The 23,720-nt window shown below is 41.7% G+C and overlaps 1 protein-coding gene across 1 annotated transcript in view; it reads left to right on the forward strand.

The window, feature by feature from the left end:
• The window catches only part of LOC126104245 (ATP-dependent 6-phosphofructokinase-like), a 453,644-nt gene that overhangs the window by 82,349 nt on the left and 347,575 nt on the right, over window positions 1-23,720 (forward strand). The window contains exon 4 of the mRNA XM_049912336.1: window positions 8,744-8,954. Within this exon, the coding sequence (XP_049768293.1) occupies window positions 8,744-8,954 (211 nt within the window). The remainder of the gene's footprint in view (window positions 1-8,743; window positions 8,955-23,720) is intronic.

Below are 23,720 nucleotides of genomic sequence, written 5' to 3' on the forward strand. Positions count from 1 at the left end.
AGCTGGGTAGGCTATGTAGGTCATATTGCGGTAAGAAGCTTAGCAGATGGGCAGAGCATATAGCTGCATTTGAGGACTTGATGAATACAATGAAGAGTTGTGCAACAGGAATCTCACTGTATGAGCTCAAGAAAGATGTCAGGCCAGACAATTTGATAGCACAACCTACAGATTTCCCATCTCAAAGTTTGATGAGCCAAGCAAGGGAACAGCTGGCCAGACAGTAGATGTTAGAGAACAAAAATGACCATGTGGCATTGATGGCCAGGAGGCTACAACTGGGAACGTTTGGCCACCAAGTTGCAAGTCTTATTTCAGGTGATGCCACATTGAGCGATTTGCATGTCGGTGATGATATGATGATGACAACATAACATCCAGTCCACGAGCGGAGAAAATCTCCAATCCAGTTGGGAATCGAACCTGGGCCTGCTGCGTGGTAGGCAAACATGTTACTGCTCAGCTAAGCAGGCAGACTAGATGTTAAAGAGACGACATGAGAGAAAGAGGAGACATGGAGGAAGATATGAACCTACTAAGTTCAAGCAGGGTAATAATGTGTTGGTGAGGACCAAGAAAAGGATCCAGTGACATTGATGGATAAATCAAAAAACTATTTGAACTGTACGATGGACTTTTTGAGATTATTGGTTGCCCACACCGTAATGTTTATAGGTTCGGGTATCCAGTGTCCAAAAGCCATTTGGACTGAGTAACTGAAATGAAAAAATATGTTGAGAAAGAATAAATGAATGGGAGGTAAGACATTGCCAAGTGCAGTAGATGTACAGTATTATGTTTTAGTATGGGTGTATTAGAAGCCTCGATGGTACAATGTGATCAGTTAAAAGTGGGCAAATTATCCACAGAAATGGTAGAAAAGAGTGTTCTAAGATATTGTGAAGTATTATGTAAGGAACTGTATGTGAATGTATAGAAATATTTGGGGTATACTTACATACTTGAATAGATATAGTTGTACAGATACTGTGAAAGAGTTCCTGACTTGGGAACATTTTATGATTAGATAGGGTGACATTGGGTATATTTGATTATTCCATGTTTGTATTTGATAAATGTGCATTTGTTATGCTTGTATAAGCCATATTTGAGAGTTGATCACAATGGATATGGGATCCTCCACAGAGGGTTTGGATAGCCTAACTACTGTGAATCATGGGTCTGCATTTCTAGGCAATATTTTATATGGATTTGTTTGTATTTGATAGATGGTTTGCTGGCGATGAGGGCATGTGATTGCAGATGTGCTGATAGAATTTGGTGAATCGTGTGCCTGATGCAGACTAAAAACAACAAAGACTGCAATTGACAGGTACCTTCAAGCAGTGAAGTGTCAACCGAAGTCAGTTTGAGTACACACAACTGTGGGCCAATAAATAAGTAATAAACTGTAATTATGCTGAAGAGTCTTGGTGCTGCTTTGTGTCAATTGTGTGCAAAATTGACACAAAGTGGGGGTATGTCACAAAACTAGCAGTGTGGCTGATCTTTTGGGTGCTATAAGGAGATGAAAGCCAGTGTGGCCTGGCAACTGAGTGTGGGGGATTAGCAGTATCATAAATGTACTAAAATGGCCAGGACTGCCTATTGTTGTGGTACAGCAAATATAGGACATTTCTGGACTTAGCAGAATCGCTAAACATTAATTATAAATATATTTATGCAATGTAATATTAGTGATCACTACTGTTATTTATGAAGCGTAATAACCATTAGTAGACATCTTAACACATACAGTACACCAGGAAATGGTTCATGACCTGTTGTGCGATATGCATGAAAACAAACTGTTAAATTATTTATATTTTTGATTAAACTGTGATAAGACAATTTTGCACACACATTTCCTTAGTGTCGGCATGTTGATATTGTAATAGAGATTAAAATGTAATAATTTATGTAAATACAATTTGTTATGTTTCTAAAAATATTAAGCAATGCTCTTTGAATCTAGTAGTGCCACAGCAACAAGTGGAATATGGACATGTATTTGACTAGCTTGAGAGATTTCCTTTTAAAACAGGAATAGAAAAAATTAATAAATTAAAAGGACAAAGTGTTGACATTAGTTATGGAATAAGATGTACAAATAAGTAGACCTAAGAATATGTATATTAAAATTTATAATGTATAAAGAACAGTGTATTCTGATAAGGTAGGTGAAGAAAAGTAATGAAATTGACTACAATAGTTGGTCTTTTGTAGCTGTCATTTAAAAGTGAAGATGGGGTTCAGATCTTTGGTGTTGGAACAGCAGAGGTACTTTTAAATGAGTTTCAGTGGAACGCGGAAAACTGAAATGTTGAAAATTGTACATGTGCTACAAACTCTGACCAGTGTTAATGTTCAGATATTTTATTTGCTTCTCTGCTTGCTTTGCTCTGCAATATACAGTGATTCATTTATCTGCTGCAGTTTTGCATAGAAATTTATGGCCACCTTATTGTACTTGTTTGCTTTAATTCATTACTTGCAAGTAAAGTTAAAAGTTAAACCAATGCACTGTTACATTATTATCCTTCACAATATTACCTCATCTATTTTGCAAAAATTTGATTTAATATATTTGAAAACATTTGCCTAATTTTGTAAAATTCTGCTGATTAATATGTTAAACCATCTCAATGCATAATTATTTGGAGCAAAAGGCAATAGCATATGATCAACCCTTATATGTAATCTAGCGAATCTAGGTTGTGTGCTTGCACAATCACATGTTGCTACTGATACGATCACAGTGAACATGCAGTTGGTCCACTTGTCAGGAAGCAGCCAGTAAGCTTACAGGCTACTTTTCAAAGCTCTTTTTGAAGGTTTTAAAATGTGTTTTGACATGATCTGATTATAGGGAGACCTAGAGTGAGTCATAAAAGACATGATTTTATATTAACAATATAAGAAATAGGATAGATTGCTACTCACCCTAAAGATGACTCATTGAGCTGCAGACAGCCACAATGAAAAGACTGGTACACATGCAGCTATAGGCCAAAGCTTTCTCCAGCAAAGAAAACATACACACACATTCACGCAAGCAAGCACACCTAATGCACGCTTGGCCCCCACCACCAGCAGTTCCAATTGGAATGCATTCTGGGTCGGAGGTGCCAGTGGCGGCGGTCAAGTGTGCATGAGGTGTGCTTGCTTTGGTGTATGTTTTCTTTGCTCAAGAAGGCTTTGGCTGATAGCTGCATGTGAATCAGTCTTTGTGTTGTGACTGTCTGCAACTCAGGCGGTCATCTTTATGCTGAGTAGCAATTTATTCTATTGCTTATATTGTCGTTATTCCAAACTGGAATTTCCATTGTTTGATTTCATATTAAAACTCATGTCCACCAGTGGACATTATGCATTTTAAAAACTTGCTCCTCTTTTATTCAGCTACACCTATATCACATTATTAAATTCTCTTTCTCAGACTATTAATTTTTCACTACATTAGTGTGAAAAATAAGCTAACATATTTATACTAAGTAAAGATAACCTTTGCTAAGAAATTTGTACAGCCATAGCCACGAAACGTAGTAGATTGTAAATAGCATAAATCCTTTTGTATAAAAGTCATAGCAAACAGTGTTACTACCGTCCCGTAGAGAAATTTTCAAAACCTTTTCGAAACATGCTAAGGTATATGTGGTTAATATGCATACATCTTGAGTCATGGAATATACACAATACCTCTTATAGTTGGCCAGATATCTCAATAGACCTTACATGCTTTTCTAGGTAAATTTTTTATAAGGTATATGTTGGTAATGCGTACATCTTGAGTCAATGAATCAATGTAGTTGACGAGATACTCAATAGATCTTACATACTTCTCCAAGTAAGTTTTTCTTATTCCTTGTTCATCACCAGCAAGCAGTAGGTGTTACATTTGTCGAGTAACTAAAGACCTTTTATTGCCTTACCTCACACTTTCCATTATTCATTATTACATATACACTGAAGAGCCATAGAAACTGGTACACCTGTCTAATATTCTGTAAGGCCCCCGTGAGCATGCAGAAGTGCCATAACTTGATGTGGAATGGACTTGACTAATGTCTGAAGTAGTGCTGGAGGGAATTGACACCATGAATCCTGTAGGGCAGTTCATAAATCCGTAAGAGTATGATGGGGTGGAGATCACTTCTGAAAAGCATGTTGCAATGCATCCCGGATATGCTCAATAATGTTCATGTCTGGGGAGTTTGGTGGCCAGCGGAAGTGTTTAAACTCCGAAGAGTTTTCTTGGAGTCACTCTGTAGCAATTCTGGATGTGTGGTGTGTCACATTGTCCTGCTGGAATTGCCCTAGACCATCAGAATGCACAATGGATGCAGGTGATAAGACAGGATGCTTACGTATGTGTCACCTGTCAGTGTCATATCTAGACGTATCAGGGGTCCCAGATCACTCCAACTCCACAGGCCCCCTACCATTACAGAGCCTCCAACAGCTTGAACAGTCCCCTGCTGACATGCAGGGTCCATGGATTCATGTGGTTGTCTCCATACCCGTACATGTCTGTTCACTCCATACAATTTGAAACAAGACTCGTCCAAGCAGGCAACATGTTTCTAGTCATCAGCAGTCCAATGTCTGTGTTGACGGTCCCAGGTGAGGTGTAAAGCTTTGTATCATGCAGTCATCAAGGGTACACGAGTGGGCCTTCGGCTCTGAAGCCCATATCGATGATGTTTCATTGAATGGTTCACATGCTGACACTTCTTGATGGCACAGCATTGAAATCTTCAGCAATTTGTAGAAGGATTGCACTTCTGCCATGTTGAATGATTCTCTTCAGTCATTGTTGGTCCTGTTCTTGCAGGATCCTTTTTCAGCCGCAATGATATCAGAGATTTATGTTTTACCAGATTCCTGATAGTCAAGGTACACTCTTGAAATGGTCATACGGAAAATCCCCACTTCAGCACTGTCTCAGGGATGCTGTGTCCCATTGCTCGTTTGTCAACTGTAACACCACGTTCAGACTCACTTAAATCTTGATAACCTGTCATTGTAGCAGCAGTAACTGATCTAACAACTGTGCCAGGCACTTGTTGTCTTATAGAGGCATTCTGACTGCAGCACTGTATTCTGCCTGCTTACATATCTCTGTATCTGAATATGCATGCCTATACCAGTTCCTTTGGCACTTCAGCGTACAATGAACAGCATAAAAAGCTCAGACACTGTCATTATTATTCACTTATTCATCCACTACATCACTACAGTTTAAGTAGATTGCTGTATTTTGCAATTTGAAGTAAGCTTCGAAACCGACAGTATTCTACTTCTATAGAAACTATCAGCTCCATCACCTTCTTCAGAAGGCCACCTTCTAACAACCATCCAATTATCACAGTAATAGTGTCCCTATATATATTCAACTCCATTGTCCTCCCTTTAGGTGTAAGTCCTCCTCCTATTGGTACACCATTCTATTCATTGAACCACATGTGTATAAGATTACTGCATCATGTTTAATATTGTGCATAACTCACCTACTCGACTTGGAATGCGTACGTGATTACTGAGCCATCTTGTATGCTCTCTCTTAAATATACTGTTCTGTGTTCCATTCAAAATGACCAAAACTTAATTTGCTTATTGTAAATGTATCAGGCTGTTGCGGCTCTTTAATTTGTGTGGGGCTCACCTGCATGGTAGCTCATCATTCAGCTACTACGTCAGTGTATCTTTTACCCTTCCTTTTTCCCCCTCTTTAACATCATGATGCTAATATCCAGCATTCATACAGTTAACTTCAAAAGAACATTCATATTTAGATGACACATCTTTGTTCAGGTGTTGTAGTAACAAGAAACATTGCATGTTTATGTTGTGATGTCTTAGACGTGCTACAACACTCAGATTATAGTTATGTAGGTGTTGTCAGAAATTTTGCAGACAATTTCATCCATAAAATATTACACAGTAAACTCGTAGTATCTGTTATAGTCAAACATGCCTGAATTACTAATATTCCATACATTAGCAAGTGCCTTATTATATGATCGTTGTACATAGGATAGTGAAAGGAAATATAATTTAAAGAAGATAGAATAGTAGGAGAGGAAGAGACCATTCTATAAAAAATCTAAATAGGAAATAATATAATGGACAACTGAGGCCTTGAAGGTGTCAATCTGAATAGTTCACACAGATCAAGATCTCCCCCAAGGTCATTGACACTTAACCATCATTTCTGTGTGCCCTATGGTGTTGAAAAGAGCACCAAAAACATTATCCCAGATACATCAATTGACCCAAACACCTCAACTTACTTTATATATGTGTGAGTCTATCTGCCTTTGATTTCAAACCTACCTTTTTATCTTCGGCATTCCATACAGTGTAAATGCCAGTGTGCAGTAAAACCTGACAGTGTCTTTTTCATCTTTCTTGTGGGTAATTAGTTTACTGAATGTTAATTCTAAATCATTTATACTTATTTCTATGAAGATATCAGTACATAATCTCATGCAAACACGAGACACTTCTGAGAAATAGATACTACAAGTCATAGGACAACTAAAATCTGAGTTACCATTTTCAAATTGTAGGCAAAGCTCTGTTATGTATATGTTCCACCACTGAAGTTGAAACTGTGTGTCAAATTTCAATAATCTTGCCCATATAGGTTATTTAACTACATCCAACAAAGGAGGTGTGTCTATAGCTAAGTCAAAATCATCTTTATTTCACATAAATTCTTGCTGCTCTCCTGCAAAGCTGAAAAATGTCTTGGTTCTAAAATATAAAAACTGACATTAGTATCTCAAGTTTGTATTATCTCCCTATTTAATTCCATAGCATGCGCATCAGCTGCACAATTCAGAGTGTAACTCCTTGGTTATATTTACAGTTGTTGATTCTAAGTCTGACAAGTTGTTAGGCAGCTGAGGTACCAATGGCCCTTTGCAGGAAACACTGGTCCAGAAGAAAAAAAGGTTCTGTGCTAATCAGCTCATACATACATCTACAAATATCCGTGTATCTCATCCTGAAGGATTGGTAGCAGCAATAACTATATTTATTTTGCACTGTTTCTGTAGTTCATGAATCTGCCACTGCAGCAGCACATGGTATGTGACAGGTATGTCAGTTGAGGCAGAACTATGGTATTCCAGCTTTCTTCTATTCATCTGTCACAGAAATAATTATAAAACATTGAAAACAATATTTGACAAAAATAATTTACTTGTATAGATAAAAAATGTAGTTCCCAAGTGGTGGCAAAACACACACCCAAAATAAAGTTATAATTAGGCAAGCTTTCAGAGCCAGTGGCTCCTTGGTAAGGCAGAAGGACCTGGAAAAGGTGTTCAAAAATGTCAAATGGCACAAGATGTTTGAAATTTAGAGAAAAATAGAGGTAAGCTTTAGGGAAAGATAGGTAATATGTAATATGTACAATAACGAAGAGGGTACAATAAGAGTGTGAGACCAAGAACAAAGTGCTCAGATTGAGAAGGATGTAAGACAGAGATGCAGTCTTTCATCCCTGCTGTTCAATCTATACATCACAGAAGCAGTGACAGAAATGAAAAAATATTCAAGTGTGGGGATTAAAATCAGAGTGAAAGGATATCAGTGATCAGATTCATTGATGGTATTACTATCCTCAGTGAAAGTTAAGAAGAATTATGGGATCTGTTGAATCAAACGTGTAATGAGTTCAGAATATGGTTGGAGAGTAAATCAAAGAAAGGAGATAGTAATGAGGAGTAGCAGAAATGAGGACAATGAGAAACTTAACATGAGATTTTGAGATCACAAAGTAGACAAAGTTAGGAATTCTGCTACATGGGCAGCAAAATAACTCATGACAGACAGAGCAAAGAAGACATAGAAAGCAGACTGACACTGGCAAAAAGGGCATTCCTGACCAACAGAAGTCTATTAGTATCAAACATAGGCATTGATTTGTGGATGAAATTTTTGAGGATGTATGTTTGGAGTGGAACATGGACTGTGGGAAAACCAGAACAGAAGAAAAAAAGAAGCATTTGAGATGTGGTGCTACAGAAGAATGTTAAAAATAAGGTGGACAGTAAGGTAGGGAATGAAGAGGTTCTCTGCAGATTCAGTGAGCAAAGGAACATACGGAAAACAGTGACAAGAAGAAAAGGCAGAATTATAGGACACCTGTTAAGACATCAGGGAGTAACTTTCATAGTACTAAAGAGAGCTTACAGGGTACAAACTCAAATGGTGCAAGTGGCTCTGAGCACTGTGGGACTTAACATCTGAGGTCATCAGTCCCCTAGAACGTAGAACTACTTAAACCTAACTAACCTGATGACATCACACACATCCATGCCCGAGGCAGGATTTGAACCTGCGACCGTAGCAGTCGTGCAGTTACAGACTGAAGCGCCTAGAACCGCTCAACCACAGTGACTGTAGGGAAAGACAGAAATTGGAATACATCCAAAAACTGGTCCAACAAAATGTAAATGGTCAAATTGAAAGTATACAACTCAAAAATCATGAAATGAACAGACTGATGCTGTGTTATTAAAGTGAGGGGACAGACTTATCTCTTTCAGTGAATACCTAAACTGAACCTTAGCATGTGGGTCTTACTTAGTCATAATATCATACAGCTCAGAGAGATGATGAAATGTTACATAAAGACTGACACTGAACTGTAATATTATGTCATTTTAAAAATATTTGTTTTACACGTCAGATACATTAACAGAAGCCTTATTGAAATACTTTGTTCCAGGGCGTATTACAAAAAATGCACAGCAGGCATATGCTACTCTTAGAATTGTTGGATTGGTTGGATCCATTGATAATGATTTTTGTGGAACTGACATGACAATTGGAACAGATTCAGCTCTACATCGTATCATTGAAGCTATTGATGCCATTATGTCAACAGCCTACTCGCATCAGCGGACGTTTATTATGGAAGTCATGGGAAGACATTGTGGGTTGGTATTTCTTTAGTAACCATAGCTCATAAGATGCACCTAATGTAAATAATATTAGCAACATCACATTTTTTGTTAGTTTCGTAATAACATTAAAATAATACATACTGTTTTTGAACATCATGAGCTATGTTTCTAAATTTCATTCCCACTGCAGAGCTGTCACAATGTCCCTGTGCAGGTGTGTGTGTGTGTACATGTTTATGTATTCCGACTACTCTGAAGAAAATTTCACCAGAAGGCTTAGCAACATTCTGTCTTGTTTATGTACCTTTTGACAGCTCAATACCTCAACTATACTGTGTGATGTTATCTATATTCCTTTCATTATTAATGTTTGTGTTTATTATTTTGTTGTGTGCAAATTTATATTGTGTTAGGCTTAACCAATGGAACAGGAATGATCAATAGCTTTTGAAATGCTGAGAAGATCAATGTGCTGTTGACTGCTATATAATGATCATGAGATGGAAATGACATAATGGTGCACAAATCTTTGGGTGATAATTATAAGGTAACTTGTATTTTGAAGCAAATTGTAGAGCTTGTCAATGTCTCCCATGAGATGGCCCTTTGGCATAAAAGATCATGTAATGGTTGTAAGGAATCCAGATACATTGTTGAAAACACATCTCACAACAATATGAGGATCAAGTTATTATATGTATTAGTATTAGTATGATGCCAGTGGCTTTGCTGCAGTGGCAACACCAGTTCCTGTCAGATCACCGAATTTAAGCGCTGTCAGGCTGGACTAGCACATGGATGGGTGACCATCTGGTCTGCCAAGCGCTATTGGCAAATGGGGTGCACTCAGCCCTTGTGAGGCAAACTGAGGAGTTACTTGATTGTGAAGTAGCGGCTCCAGTCTCTTGAACTGACATATGGCTGGGAGAGCAGTGTGTTGACCACCTGCCCCTCCATATCTGCATCCAGTGACGCCTGTAGGCTGAGGATGACATGGCGGCCGGTTGATACCATTGGGCCTTCTGTCCTGTTCGGACAGACTTCAGTTTAGTATTAGTATGATAAACTCCAGATGAAGCATTTTATTAAACATGTTAACACAGAGCTTGGAAAATCACTCAGAAGGAGACATTTGCACACAGATGTATAAGGGGGATTTAAATGAAACCCGGTCACTAATGTAAAGTAACGGTAATGATTTTACTAACTCAAAAATGTAGTTATACACAGTACACATACTCAAAAATAGTTACCAAAACTGTTGGCTCATTTACCTCGTTGTGACACTAGCTGGTCGATTCCATTCTTGAAGAAGCTAGTAGGCTGCTGTCAAATCCAGGCCTAGACCCAGTCACACACTTCATTGTCTGTTGTGAATCGATGTTTGCGAACAGCTTGTGTTAGTGGTCCAAACACATGAAAGTCACATGGTGAAAGGTCAGGACTGTACAGTGGATGTTCCAGCATTTTCCTCTGAAACTGCTGCAATGTTGTCTTCACCAAATTGGCCCTGTGTGGGTGGCCATTATCATGCAGGAGGATAATGCCATTGGACAACATGCCTCAGAGTTTTCACTTGATGGCTCGTCTAAGGTTCTGTAAAGTGGCTTGATAATGCTGGGCATTGATGGTGGTTCCCCATTCCAGGAACTCTGCAAACAGTGGGCCCTAAGCCATATTCCTCCTCATGATAACATTGCAGTTGACTCAGAGACAGTGCCATTCGAGTACTGCACTGTTCGGCGGTTAGTTGGTGGGGAATACACTGTGCACAGATTTTTCGAAAGTTCAAGTGTTGATGCATTATGGTGTGGGTGCGGCTCACACCAATACCCAGTAGCCAGTAAATTTCATCTACAGTGATTCTGCGATTGTCCAAGACTAAAGCACTCGCTTCCGCAACCATTTGTGGTGTGATGACACGATGAGCCTGTCTTGGATGAGCACTGTCTTCCAATGACTCGCACCCCTCAAGGAATCGTTTGTGCCATTCCACAACATTTGAACAACTCGGACTGTACTCACGGTACACAGCCTTCATCTGTCGATACATTTCATGACCTCCAACTCCCTCCACCACCAGAAAACGAATCACTTCTCATTGTTCCTGCTTACTCGCCTGCATGTTTGGTAGTGGATGATAACTTGTGTGACCACCTTCTCTTCAGTGTGAAACCACACTGGCCCTATGCAACATCAAATGGTGTGCACGCATCAGTCTCTCTACCAATAGATGGTGCCACCATACCCACAGTTACGTGGTGCCACCTTATGTGTAAGGCAAAAGTAGATGCACTGACCAGGTTTCATTTGAATGAACCTCATATTTAATATATTGATTGTCATTATGTCACATCGTCTTGCATTGGAATGCTTATGATAAGGTGCTACTTTCACTGCTGACTACCAGAGATATCCAGTCTGATCGAAATAGTGTTCATCATATCTGCTGTGTTCGCTACATTTACTTTAGGGTAAAATTGCCTTAAATACAGAACTGTAGAATAAAAATAGTTACAGTTGAACCATGTATCAGTAAAACTAAATTTTGCAACTTGGACAAAAATATGGATATTAAAGAGCATCCATTTTGTATCTTCCATGGTAACATCAGGAGCCTCATTAATAAAGACAATGAACCTGTAATATTCATATAGAAAGATAAAACAACAGGTAGAATGCCAACAGATGCATTGTGCTTATAAGAACATCTCACTGAAATTGAAATTGAGTAGACAGCACTTGATGGATACAAGCTAATTTTGTTTTAATATGAAGCCGCTATGGAGGAAATGGAGGGAGGTCACTCTCAGGTCCTTCAGTTTAATGAATATTGTGTTGAACATCTTTTTGGTTGCTGTGCAACAGCAATGTTTCAGGAAAACACACAATCTAGTTTACATGTCCTCAGCAGGAAATATCTTGCCCTTCATAAAACAGTAGAGACAGTTTTTATAAGGTTTACAGACATAACTTTAGAATAATTGTTTGTGGAGACATGAATGTTGATTTTCTGTCAGGTACTACTGATCAAAAATACCTAAAACTGTTGTCCAGCTTTGGATTAACTACTGTAGTAAACCTTCAAAGACGACTGAAGTACATAGTGCAATAGCCATTAGCAATGTGTTTTTTGTATCCAACTAACTTTTGTGATTTAGAGGTAAAAGTATCAATCAATGGATAATCCAGTTGTCATAGAGAATCAACAATACCCATATATATGCTATTATTACAATGAAGCAGCCACTCAGAAACACATTTCAAAGCCATTACCAACACCACCCTGGGGAGATATCTATGTATCCCTTCTGCCTTTGTCTAGTCTAATTGCATGGTCAAATGTGACATCATTTTTCAATGTGTTTGTGCATCATGTATCTGAGGCAGGATATGGTAACCAATCCAGTATTTACTTAGATGGATGTGGAAAACTGCCTAAAAACCACATACAGAGTGACTGATGCATTGTCCTCCTTCGTTAATCCATGAGCCAGATTAAATCCAGGGCCAGTGTGCATCCCCATGTTCTGGTAGTGGGCACTTTAATGCACTCAGTTATCTGTGTAGGTCAGATTATGTGGCTGGATAGCCAAATATTAACAATAAAAATATATTCACTAATTACATATGTACCATAAAAGAAAGGTATAGTGTGATTATAAAGTCTTCTTTTTCCAGAATGAAACAAATGTAAAATTGAACAAAAACAAAGACAAGGGGTTGGTAACTCCTGGGATTACAGTGTCTTGTGCTAGGAATTCAATTCAAAGGAGAAAAAATAAGTGCAGAACTTGTAATATGCACAAGAACCAAAACATTCCAAAAATGAACCAAAACAATTTTGAATACTATTATCCATGAAACAAACCAACATGGATTTGAATAATACTAAGTCCCGAGAACAAAAATAATAACATATGGAGCTCATTAATCTCCAGATTCAATGACTACTTCCTCTCAGTTGCACCAAAAACACGAAATTAAACAAGAAAAATTATTCTAGTGGTACATTCCATGACCTTGACAAATACTGTGATTATGTGGTCCACAGAAGATGTCCCACTTGTGTATATGGAATCTAGTGTTCATAACAGGAAGCAGAAGGTTACATTGTCAAATCATGTCACAGGAGTGAAACTAAGCTAAATACGGGGGAACAAACATCTATGGCCACACAAGAATTGGTACTGTGTCTCCTCTTGTTCGTATCCTACATATATTATCTTCCAGTGATGTAAAAGGGCAATTCAAAAGCTGTAATATTTACTGATGACACAAGCATATTAATGAAAGAACCAAACTCAGTTTCACTAGGCAGAGCCAAAATAATAGTTTAGCAGTCCTTCAGTTGGTTCATAGCAAACAGCTTAAAACAGCCCAACAAAGAATCACATAATGAGTTTCAAACAACTTTAAATTTTCTGAACCCTGAAGTAGACATCCAAGGATCTTCTTGCAATGATACAGAATTTGTCATCATTATACAATGAAAATATGCTATCTAATCAGAAATGTGAAGCACCCAAAAGGGAAGGTGGAAATGAAATGAAACCTCAGACTCCAAGGCATTGATGCTATAGGAGAAACTAGGCTGAAGCAGTCAAACTGACAATGTCCCCTGAACCATTTTATTGATTAGAAAGTCTTGACTTTAATACAGTCCTCTGTTCTACTGATAATATTACTACTGCATCACACTGCTAACTCTCCTTGTGCCACTGCAAAATCAGCTTGAAGTTTCGAGATGAGCTACTCATTTTCATCTAGGTTTTACTACAACTTCTAACATTAAAATAACACTGATGTTCCTCACACTGATTGCGATTTCTGATGAGTCTGTGACTGTTTACACATGTCTCCATTGTGGTAGTCAAGACATTCAGTTAAAAACCATCAATCAGCTGAAGAGAATACCTAAGTGATTTCTGAAATTGATTTTTTGAAACAGTGTTTAAAAATGACAATTATTTAGCAGAAATTGTGTTATGCAATTAAAATATACCATACCTTAAATACTTTTTGTAATGAAATCTACATTGCTTGACAAGAAAGTGAAGCACCCAGAAGGGGGCGAGGAAATGGAATGAAACATCACGGGTTGAGAGGGTATGAGATGTTATTTCAATGATTACAAAGCCAAGGTAAATTGACAAAGAACTAGGCAGTATGAGCCCTCTCCTGTGTTCTCTCCTGTGCCAAGCTGGTCCACAACTGTTGTAACTTGTCCTTAATATCCCATATATTAGCACTGGGATGGAGTAAATGTCTGAATTTGTCACACATTATGTTCTGAATGGGACAGACATGGGGATCTTGCTAGCCATGGGAGTGCCTCAACATCATGCAGACAGTTTATAGAGACGTGCACCCTGTGGTGGTGAGCATTGTCATGTTGACAAATGGTACCACAATATGGTCACATGAGAGATAACACATGAGAACACAGGATGTATGTGACATATAATTCTGCCATCAGAGTTCCCTCAACCACTATTAGCTGTAACCTGAAGTCATACCTGATGGCTCCCCACATCAGGAGCAGCACCACTGTGCCTGCCCAAAACATTGGGGGAAGGGGACCTCGACTCAGATTGCCGCCTTATTCACCAACGGTCCATGCTGTCTGGTCACAGCATCACTCCAAATGCTGTTGTTTGCATAGTGATGTTAATGGTAGCCTACATATGGGATGGTAGTTCCCAAGTGTGACTGCTGATAGTCTCCAACCAATGGTGCAGGATGTCACAGAAGGTTGGAAGGAGGTTGTTACTTCTTTTTCAATGGCAAGCACAGTTGTGAAGGGTTACACTGCACTTGGTGCAAAATCTGTGATCCTCTCTTGCGTGGTCAGATGTAGTTAATTGGAGTGTTAATGATGAGTACATATCACCTCATGTGCAACTATGCCCTTCATGCTTCCCCTCAGTCTGCCTGGAAAACTGAGTCAGCATCCTCCCATAGTGAGTGAGAAATTGAACTCAGGAGGCATTACTGTCATGCCCTGTAGTTCTTGCCACATGATTTTCAAGTAAAAGCATTACATTGTGATAATGTATTGTACTCTGATAGGGTATTTCATTGTTAGTCACTACTCTAAGTCCTCCCATTTATCATTAATGATGTAGTAAGCATTACTTATGAAGAATGTCTTAGCTGTCTTTTTAAATAGATGTATTTTAGTAACCTTTTTCATCTGCTTGGGCAATTTATTATCCAGCTTTATTCCCTAGTATAAAATACTGTTTTGAGATTTCTATTTGTTTTTAATTGGTAAATGTAAGTCCAAACTCACTCTTGTTCCATGATTATGTATAGAACATCCAGTAAAATACTTGGTAACAATTTCCTTGATATGCACAATAGATTGATGCACTTGGTGCAGTAAGGATACCTAGCTTTTTAAATAGTTCTTTATAATGAGCCTAACTATTATGTCCAGTTATTATTCTTGCAGTAGCCACCAAACAGATTGCGGGAGGCGCACAATGGCATGGCGCCTCACGGACGGTAGTTGCCGCAAGTAGAGTCCCGTCCACCAGAGGGCACGCGAGAATTCGGACGCGACCTCTGCCGGCTGAACAACAACAACAACAACAACAACAACAACAACAACAACAACTCGAGCAGCACGGGCCGGCCCCAGTCAGTGATCATCGGGCCTGCCCAGGATACAGTCCCGATCCACAGAAAGTGCAGTGCGTGAACAGTGTTACTGCAGTGCGTGAACAGTGTTACTACACAATTGGCGACGAGTAAGGTCGTTCTTTCGCGTGTTGTGTCGTTGTTCCGGTTTCGCATCTTCTCCACGGCATGGAGGATTTGGTGCGAGTTTTGGTTGCGCAGCGGACGGAGCTCTTGGCCACCATGAAACAAGTGCTTCCGGCGTTGCTCTCCACACTGTCTGCTCCGGCACAGTTCCCTCCTCCCTTTCCCCCGTATGATGAGACGGCGGAGGATTGGGACGCGTATGAACATCGCCTTCGGCAGCATTTCCAGGCGTTTCATGTTGCCGATGCCGAGGTATGTCATGCTCTCTTCTTGTCTTGGATATCTCCCTCGCTGTATCACGTTTTGCGCCAGCTCGCGCCGTTGCAGGAACCCTCGTCCTTGTCTTTTGACGCATTGTGTTCATTGCTGTCTTCCTGTTATCGCCGCTGCACGCATGTTGTGGCGGCTAGGGTCGAGTTCTATCAATGCAAGAAACAGCCCCATCAGTCTTACCGGGCGTGGGCCGCTACCCTGCACGGTCTTAGTCGTAAGTGTCACTTTGTCACGGAGCAGTCGCGAGAGTCGTATGCCCACGTTATGGTACGCGACGCCATTGTTCGTTCGGCCCCTGATAGGGAGGTCCAGCAACGGGCCCTGCAGTTAGAAGACCCTTCCCTCGAGGAAGTCCTGTCCATTGCTCAATCGTATGAAGTCTCTCACGCAGCGGGTCAACAGTTGGAAGCGTGGTGCGATGTCGCGGAGGTTCAGGGCGGCGCGGCCGCGTCCACTGTGTCTGGGGTGGACGACGTGCGAGCGGTACAATCCGCCCGTTACGGCCAATCCTGCACGGCGCATAAACCGAACTCCGACCGCCGGCCCCTGTTGCCGTCCTGTGCGTCGTGCTATATACATCATGATCGGTCGGAGTGCCCCCAGCGTTGGGCCGTTTGTCGCAAATGTCATAAGAAAGGTCACGTTGCTAAAGTTTGCCACTCAGCCTCAACCGACTCGAAGGAAGCAGGCTCTGGGGACATGGACGTTGACATTCAGGAAGTTTCATCGGGCCAGGCTCTCGACGCATCGGCGCGCAAACTCTTTATCGAGGTGTCTGTTCGGTCGCGCCGATTACAACTGCAAGTCGATACGGGCGCGGAAGTTTCGTTGTTGAATGCCCAAACTTATTCCGACCTTGCATCGCCCCCGTTGGCGCCGGTTTACCGGCGTCTCCGCGGTTATGGTAAACAGTTCATTTTCCTACTGGGTCAATTCACTACCGATGTGACTTACAAATCAGTCACTCGGCCTCTTACTTTTGTTGTTGTCAGTGATGCGGGCTCCGCTAACCTTTTTGGCCTGGACGCCTTTCAAGCTTTCGGGTTTTCTATCACTGACACCATACAGTTGGTTTCCAAAGACGTTCCCTATCAATCATTGGAATCTTTGATCTCAGACTTTCCAGATATCTTTGAGGAGGGTCTGGGGCGTGTTTCCGATTTTGAAGCTCACTTAACGTTGAAGGCGTCGGCTCGCCCGCGTTTTCCACGTGCGAGGCAGATCCCCTTGGCTCTCCGCCCTCCGGTAAAGGAAGAGCTAGACCGGCTGACAGCCCTAGGGGTCGTTCTTCCCATTTCTTCCAGTGAGTGGGCTTCGCCCCTCGTTATTGTCAGGAAGCCCTCGGGAAAATTACGTCTTTGTGGCGATTTCAAGGCCACCGTTAATTCCCAATTGGTGGTGGACACCTATCCTTTGCCTCGGGCTGATGAATTATTCTCCGCCGTGGCGGGAGGCCAATATTTTTCGAAAATCGATCTGTCGGAGGCTTATCATCAGATACCACTTGATGAGGACTCCAAAAGGCTGGCGGTCGTCAACACCCCTTTTGGCCTTTACCAATACCAGCGGTTGGCTTTTGGAATATCCAGTGCCCCGGCGATATTCCAGCATTATCTTGAGCATGTCACGTCGACGATCCCTCATTGTATTAATTACCTGGATGACATAATTGTCACAGGCCACAGCACGAAGGAACACTTGCACAAGCTTCGCACCCTCTTTCTCAAATTTAGGTCTGTGGGCCTGCGTTGCAACCTGCATAAGTCAACCTTCTTCCAACCATCCATTGAGTATGTGGGCTACACCATCTCTCGGGCGGCATCCAGCCCCTAGGAAGTTTGGTCCAAGGTATCGTCAACCTTCCTCGGCCCGCTTCGCTGAAAGAGTTACAAGCTTTTTTAGGCAAGGTAGCCTATTACCACCGGTTCATTCCCAGGGCTTCCACTATTGCCCACCCCCTGCACTGCCTTCTGCACAAGTGTGTTCCTTTTGATTGGTTGCCTGCATGCGAGCGAGCATTCACCTCGTTGAAGGGCCTCCTCACATCAGCCCCTTGTTTGGCTACTTTTGATCCCCATAAGCCGTTGGTCCTGGCTACCGATACTTCGCATTATGGGGTGGGGGCGGCGGACCCGGTTCTCCGGCAAATAGTGCGCCTCATTCAGGAGGGGTGATTGTCCCGCCCTCCGGGCCGGGCCTCTGACCCTCTTTGTAATTATTTTCTTCTACGAGACCGCCTCTCTGTCTTGGAAGGAGTTCTCCTTCTGGCTACCGATGATGCTGCACCTCACGTGGTTGTTCCTGCCAGTTTACGGAAGGAGGTCCTCACATTATTACATGCAGGACACGGGTGTTTACCGTACTAAAACCTTGGCTTGCAGACATGTGTACTGGCCCGGTATTGACAGAGAAATTGAGCACTTCGTGGCAGCCTGTTCCCAGTGTGCGAGCCAACAAGCCTCTCCCAGGGCAGCGTTCTCTTCATGGCCGCCGGCAACCGAAGCATGGGAACGTGTTCACATCAATTTTGCGGGCCCGTTTCTCAATGGCTTTTGGCTCATTGTTATTGATGCTTATTCCCGATTCCCATATGTGGTTCGCTGCTCCTCAACCACTTCAGAAGTTGCAATCCAGGCACTCGCCAAAATCTTTTCTGTGGAGGGTCTGCCAATTACCCTGGTCTCGGACAATGGACCGCAGTTTATTTCGCAGACCTTCCATGATTTTTGTAGGCGCTTCGGTATTCGGCACATTTGCTCTCCTCCCTTCCATCCACAATCGAATGGGGAAGCCGAGCGCATGGTGCGCACATTCAAGACGCAGATGAAAAAGTATGTGCACGAATTTCCTGCGGAGGAAGCATTGACGATTTCTTGATGGCATACCGGACCACACCAATGGGAGAACACAGCCCAGCGGAGCTCCTCCATGGGCGGCAACCTAGGACTCTGCTGCACCTCCTCCGGCCTGGTCCTCGCCAGTCTTCACAAAACGGCGTCCCTGGTTTTCCACTGAGTATGTCGGTCTGGGCCCGTGGTTTTGGTCGCAATCCACGTTGGATACCGACGGTGGTCCTGCGCCGAAATGGCCGCCGGCTCTATACCTTGCAGGCGGGGGACCAGATTATACGTCGTCACCAAAATCAGCTCCGTCCACGTTCAGGCACCCACCATCCGACCTCTCGGACACTGACTTCCCCATCGCCGGCACCTGTGTTGGATTCACGGGGGACGCTACCTCCTCTCCCCGCTGTGACTCTGCCGCACTGCATTGGTTCTCCACCTTGGCGGCCTCCAGTGGCTCCAGTACCGGCATCGCCATCGTTCGAAATGCCCCAGCGAGAGCCGGCCCCCTAGTAGGCCCGGTTTCTCAGGAGGCTGGTTCCCCTGTGGTCGTCCCTTCCCCTTCGTCCTGCCACTGGGTCTTGCCCCTTCCGAGGTGGAACCGGATCAGGAGTTCGACGACCTGTCACCTGTTCTGTCCCGGGCTCCGGTTGTGGGACGACGGGGGCCTCTTCATGTGGGTCACTTCCAGCCGTATTCGAAGGTTCCAACTCGAGGGTTGGTAGATCCCCTCGACTCCGGCCATCCAATGGATGTGGAGGTCATCACTCCTGCCCGCCGTCCACCTTCCGCCGCAGTGGCTCACAGTGGCGTCACCCCCCGAAGGAGGAGGAGTGCAGTAGTCACCAAACAGATTGCGGGAGGCGCACAGTGGCACGGCGCGTCACGGACGGTAGTTGCCACAAGTAGAGTCCCGTCCACCAGAGGGCACGCGAGAATTCGGACGCGACTTCTGCCGGCTGAACAACAACAACAACAACAACAACAACTCCAGCACGGGCCGGCCCCAGTCAGTGATCATCGGGCCTGCCCAGGATACAGTCCCGATCCACAGAAAGTGCAGTGCGTGAACAGTGCTACTACAATTCTTATGATCCTTTTCTGCAGTTTAAAGATGATGTCCATATTTTGTGCCTTTGATCTCCAGGGAAATCTACCAAATCCAAGAATTAAGAGTTCGTAGGAATAGTATATCACCATAAGACATTGGCTTTTACAAACTGATGATAAAACCCTAAGAGAATAACATGCTGCTGACATTCTTTTTGCTAGTATCTTTGTGTGTTCATTCCACATTAATCAAAAGTCCGTATTCATCCCAAAAAACATTCTGTTTGTCAAAAATCTGCATTCAAACACAATTTATAGTGAAGTATTGTATGAAAAACTCATTGGATTCCAACTGGATAAGAAGTTAAAATGATTTCAACATACACAGATGAAGTGATCAAGAATCTCAGTCCAACATATTTTTAATGTAGAAATATCTCTCACTTTTTTGACCTAAAGACAAGAATTTTCACGTGTTTTGCATATTTTCTCTCTCTCTTATCTTCAAGAGATGTTTTATGGTGCAATGAACCTAAAGTGAGTAAAATATTTATATTTATTTGGCAGAAACAAGCAGGATGAACGTTGTGTAAACTATGCAGCCACACATCTTCCAGCTACCTCTTTAAGGATCTTGGGATTATTGCTCTCTCTACTTAATGATTTTTGTTGTTGATATGAAAAGATGGTTTCATCAGAGCTATGGTTTCACAGTCATAATATGAGAAATAAAAATAATTTTCTTTACCTCTTTGTCTAGGCTTAGGAGTGGAGTTATGTACTCTTCTGTAAAGATATTCAACAAGTTACGATCCAGTATAAAGCAAGAAACTGGGAATCTCTGCCAAACAAAGAAATATAAAAAAAATGTACCTTCTTAGCCACTCCTTCCACAAATAATTTGGTTATTTAGATCTGTGGACTGAAATTTTCTGTTACTGAAGTGGCAAGTAGCAGTGTTTATTGCAAAGCTGCCTGACAAGTGATAACAAATTGCAAACAGGCTTGTGTTGTTATAGTCTGCACAGAATACTGTGGACGGTAGATGCACGGATGACAGGGCATGCATGAGGAGAGTGGTGGTGGTGGGGGCTGTGGGCAGGCACTGAAGGGAAAATGCCAAGCACTGGAGGGGAAGTTCTTAACGAAAGTCTACACCAACATTTATTATAAATATTAAGTGGGGTCTCTTCACGCCCACATTTGCGTGATGTCACCTCTGCTTTGGTTAGTATCTAAAAAGACTTCTGCATAAAATTCAACGATTTATTTTTGCCTGGCTTGTTAACCATTTGTAACTTTCAGAGACATGCCATGAGTAGCGAATTTTGGGTAAAACCTACACGTTTCTCTTGTTGCCATGTTAAAATTGTCTTCTTTTGCCAAAACACAGCAGAGTCTACACGGTCTCACCTCACTAACATGTTGTGCAGACACAGTTGTGAGAAAATTCTGAAACAATGGTTTATTAAGTGGGGAACTAAGGAAAAGTAAGATCAGTATCTTATGAAAAAGAACATGAGTTGCATCGGTGCACTGCTGCTGCCAGTTGAATCCAATGTTGCCATTAGCATAACGTTAGAACAATGGCAAAGATGATGATGCTTAGGACGCTTCCTTGAGAGACAACATTCTCCTGACAAAACAACTCAGATAGGAATGAGACATGATGTGTATGAAGATAAGATGTTCCCATAAGCCCACTGTTGGAGCTTTCTGAGTACACATACTGTATCTGAACTGGGATATCTGGAAGACTGCAAATTTTTTTAATTGTTTGTCTCTCTCTTTCTCATGATTTAGCATAATGTACGCAATAAGTTCCACCTCTGTAGCTGATTAGTCAGCATGGCTGACTGCCCTGTGGAGGACCCAGGTTCGAATGGTGGTGGGAGGATTGGAATGCGGTGCTGTAAGCCTTGTCATTCTAACTGAGGAGCTACTTGACAGAGTAGTAGTGGCTCCAGGTTACAACCAATGTGATGACCTCGTGCTCCTCCATACCTCATTCAGTGAGGCCAATGGCAGCAGTTGACACAGTGGTCAGTCAGTGACAATGAGCCTGCCAAAGCCTGTGGATTGAGTTTATGTTATTACACAATAAGTTAGTCAGTTTTATGCTTGTTACCAATAGAAAGCCACAACAGTGTTCCTCACCTGTTGAAGATTTCACATTCTTCTTGGTCCTTCTCCAACAGTACTGTGGCAGCACATCAGTTTCAGCTAAGCATTAAGGAGTTAGATGGTATACACCAATAACACGTTTCACTAGAGAAAACCACATATATTTATTACCACTGATCAAAATTTACTTACAAGCCACTTAATCTTATGAAAAAGGACACCGTCCTGTAGTTGAATAACTTCATGAAGTGTCTGGGTGTTGTTTATAATATCAAGCACAATCTGAGGAATTTGAATTCGGTGTCATACTTTCTTGAGTGAATTACCCATGGATTCAGAGGAGAAAATGGAAAATGTCTTATCCATTTTTATCAAGCCTTTGTATGGCCCCCAACTCTTTTACAAATGCTATGTGTTCCACAGAATCTATAAATCTAAAGATTGGCTATGATACTGTCATGACCTTATTAGGCTGACCACAGGTACCTGAAGGACCAGCCCTATTTTAAATCTATGTGCAGAGGCTGGTGAAATACCTCTATCACCTACTGTTAGCTCCTTGTGATATCTCCACAGTTACTGTTTTTCCATTTATTGCCACAATGCCACATGGGATTTGCCCTGTGTAAGACCTTGAAGACAACCCTGGGTTACTCAGTAGTTTGCCATGATTATGTCCACCCAATCTGCTTACCAAGTAACATTGGAGGTACATGCAGTCTTGAAATAAATGAGATGTACTCTCGCTGCAATGTTCAACATCTACTGTGATTTCCTGATGGCATTATGAGCTGTCAGTGCATGTATCCATCAGAGAAACAAGTCCTGCCTGTATCCATCAAAGAAACAAGTCACTTATATCAGGATGGCTTTATTCACCTATAACATCAAAGTAAATAGGTGATGTGCTGTCGGGTATGAGGACATGTGATAATTTGGGTGAAAAGACTGATGAATCCAACAACCAAGAAAGTGTATAAGATACATACCATGAACAAACGTGAATCCCCCCTATATGCTGTAAGCTCATTATTTATGAACAGTGTCATTGGCAGATGTGGCTAAAAAAAAAAGGTGAAAAGGAAGAAAAACATTTTTAGTTGCTGAAACTATCTTTGTAGCATAGCTCCATCTAACCACTGAGGCATAATGAATTCCTCTTAATGTTGCCGATGTTGTTCTTTGGGACCTGTTATGGCCGGATGGTTGATTACTACAATGGGTAGTTGGTAATGACAGCATATATGGCACATAGCTGACTGATTCAGGTGTCCCTGTGCACATGCCCTAAGAGATGAGTTGTGGCTGTTCATGGAAATTAGCCACCCAGTGCTGTAATTGTGATGATTATGATAATTAGTAGCATATAGGTTTCTTTTGCAAGGGTTTGTTCTTTTTTACGCTCATCTTAAGCGTCATTATTAAATTGAGTTTCTGGACTGTTGATTAGAACTTGTCTCATTGATGATAGAGAGATAAGTGTGTTTTCAATAGTAGACAATAGCTCAGAACAGTGACTGTAGCTTTAACTTGTAGCAGTTGCTTCATAAACCTGGAGTTTGAATTTAAGACAGTCTGTAATGTGTGTGAGGCCTTGAAGAAGTCCCATCCATGGATAATATTGTCACGTATAAGAAGGTGTAATTAGATGAATGACGAACACCAACTTCACTTAATGAAGATTTATTCAGCACTTGCACATAAAAGAGCGCAGAGTGAAATGCCTCTGGCCAAAACA

The sequence above is a fragment of the Schistocerca cancellata genome, chromosome 1 (assembly GCF_023864275.1).
Source record: "Schistocerca cancellata isolate TAMUIC-IGC-003103 chromosome 1, iqSchCanc2.1, whole genome shotgun sequence".
NCBI classification, from domain to species: domain Eukaryota; kingdom Metazoa; phylum Arthropoda; class Insecta; order Orthoptera; family Acrididae; genus Schistocerca; species Schistocerca cancellata.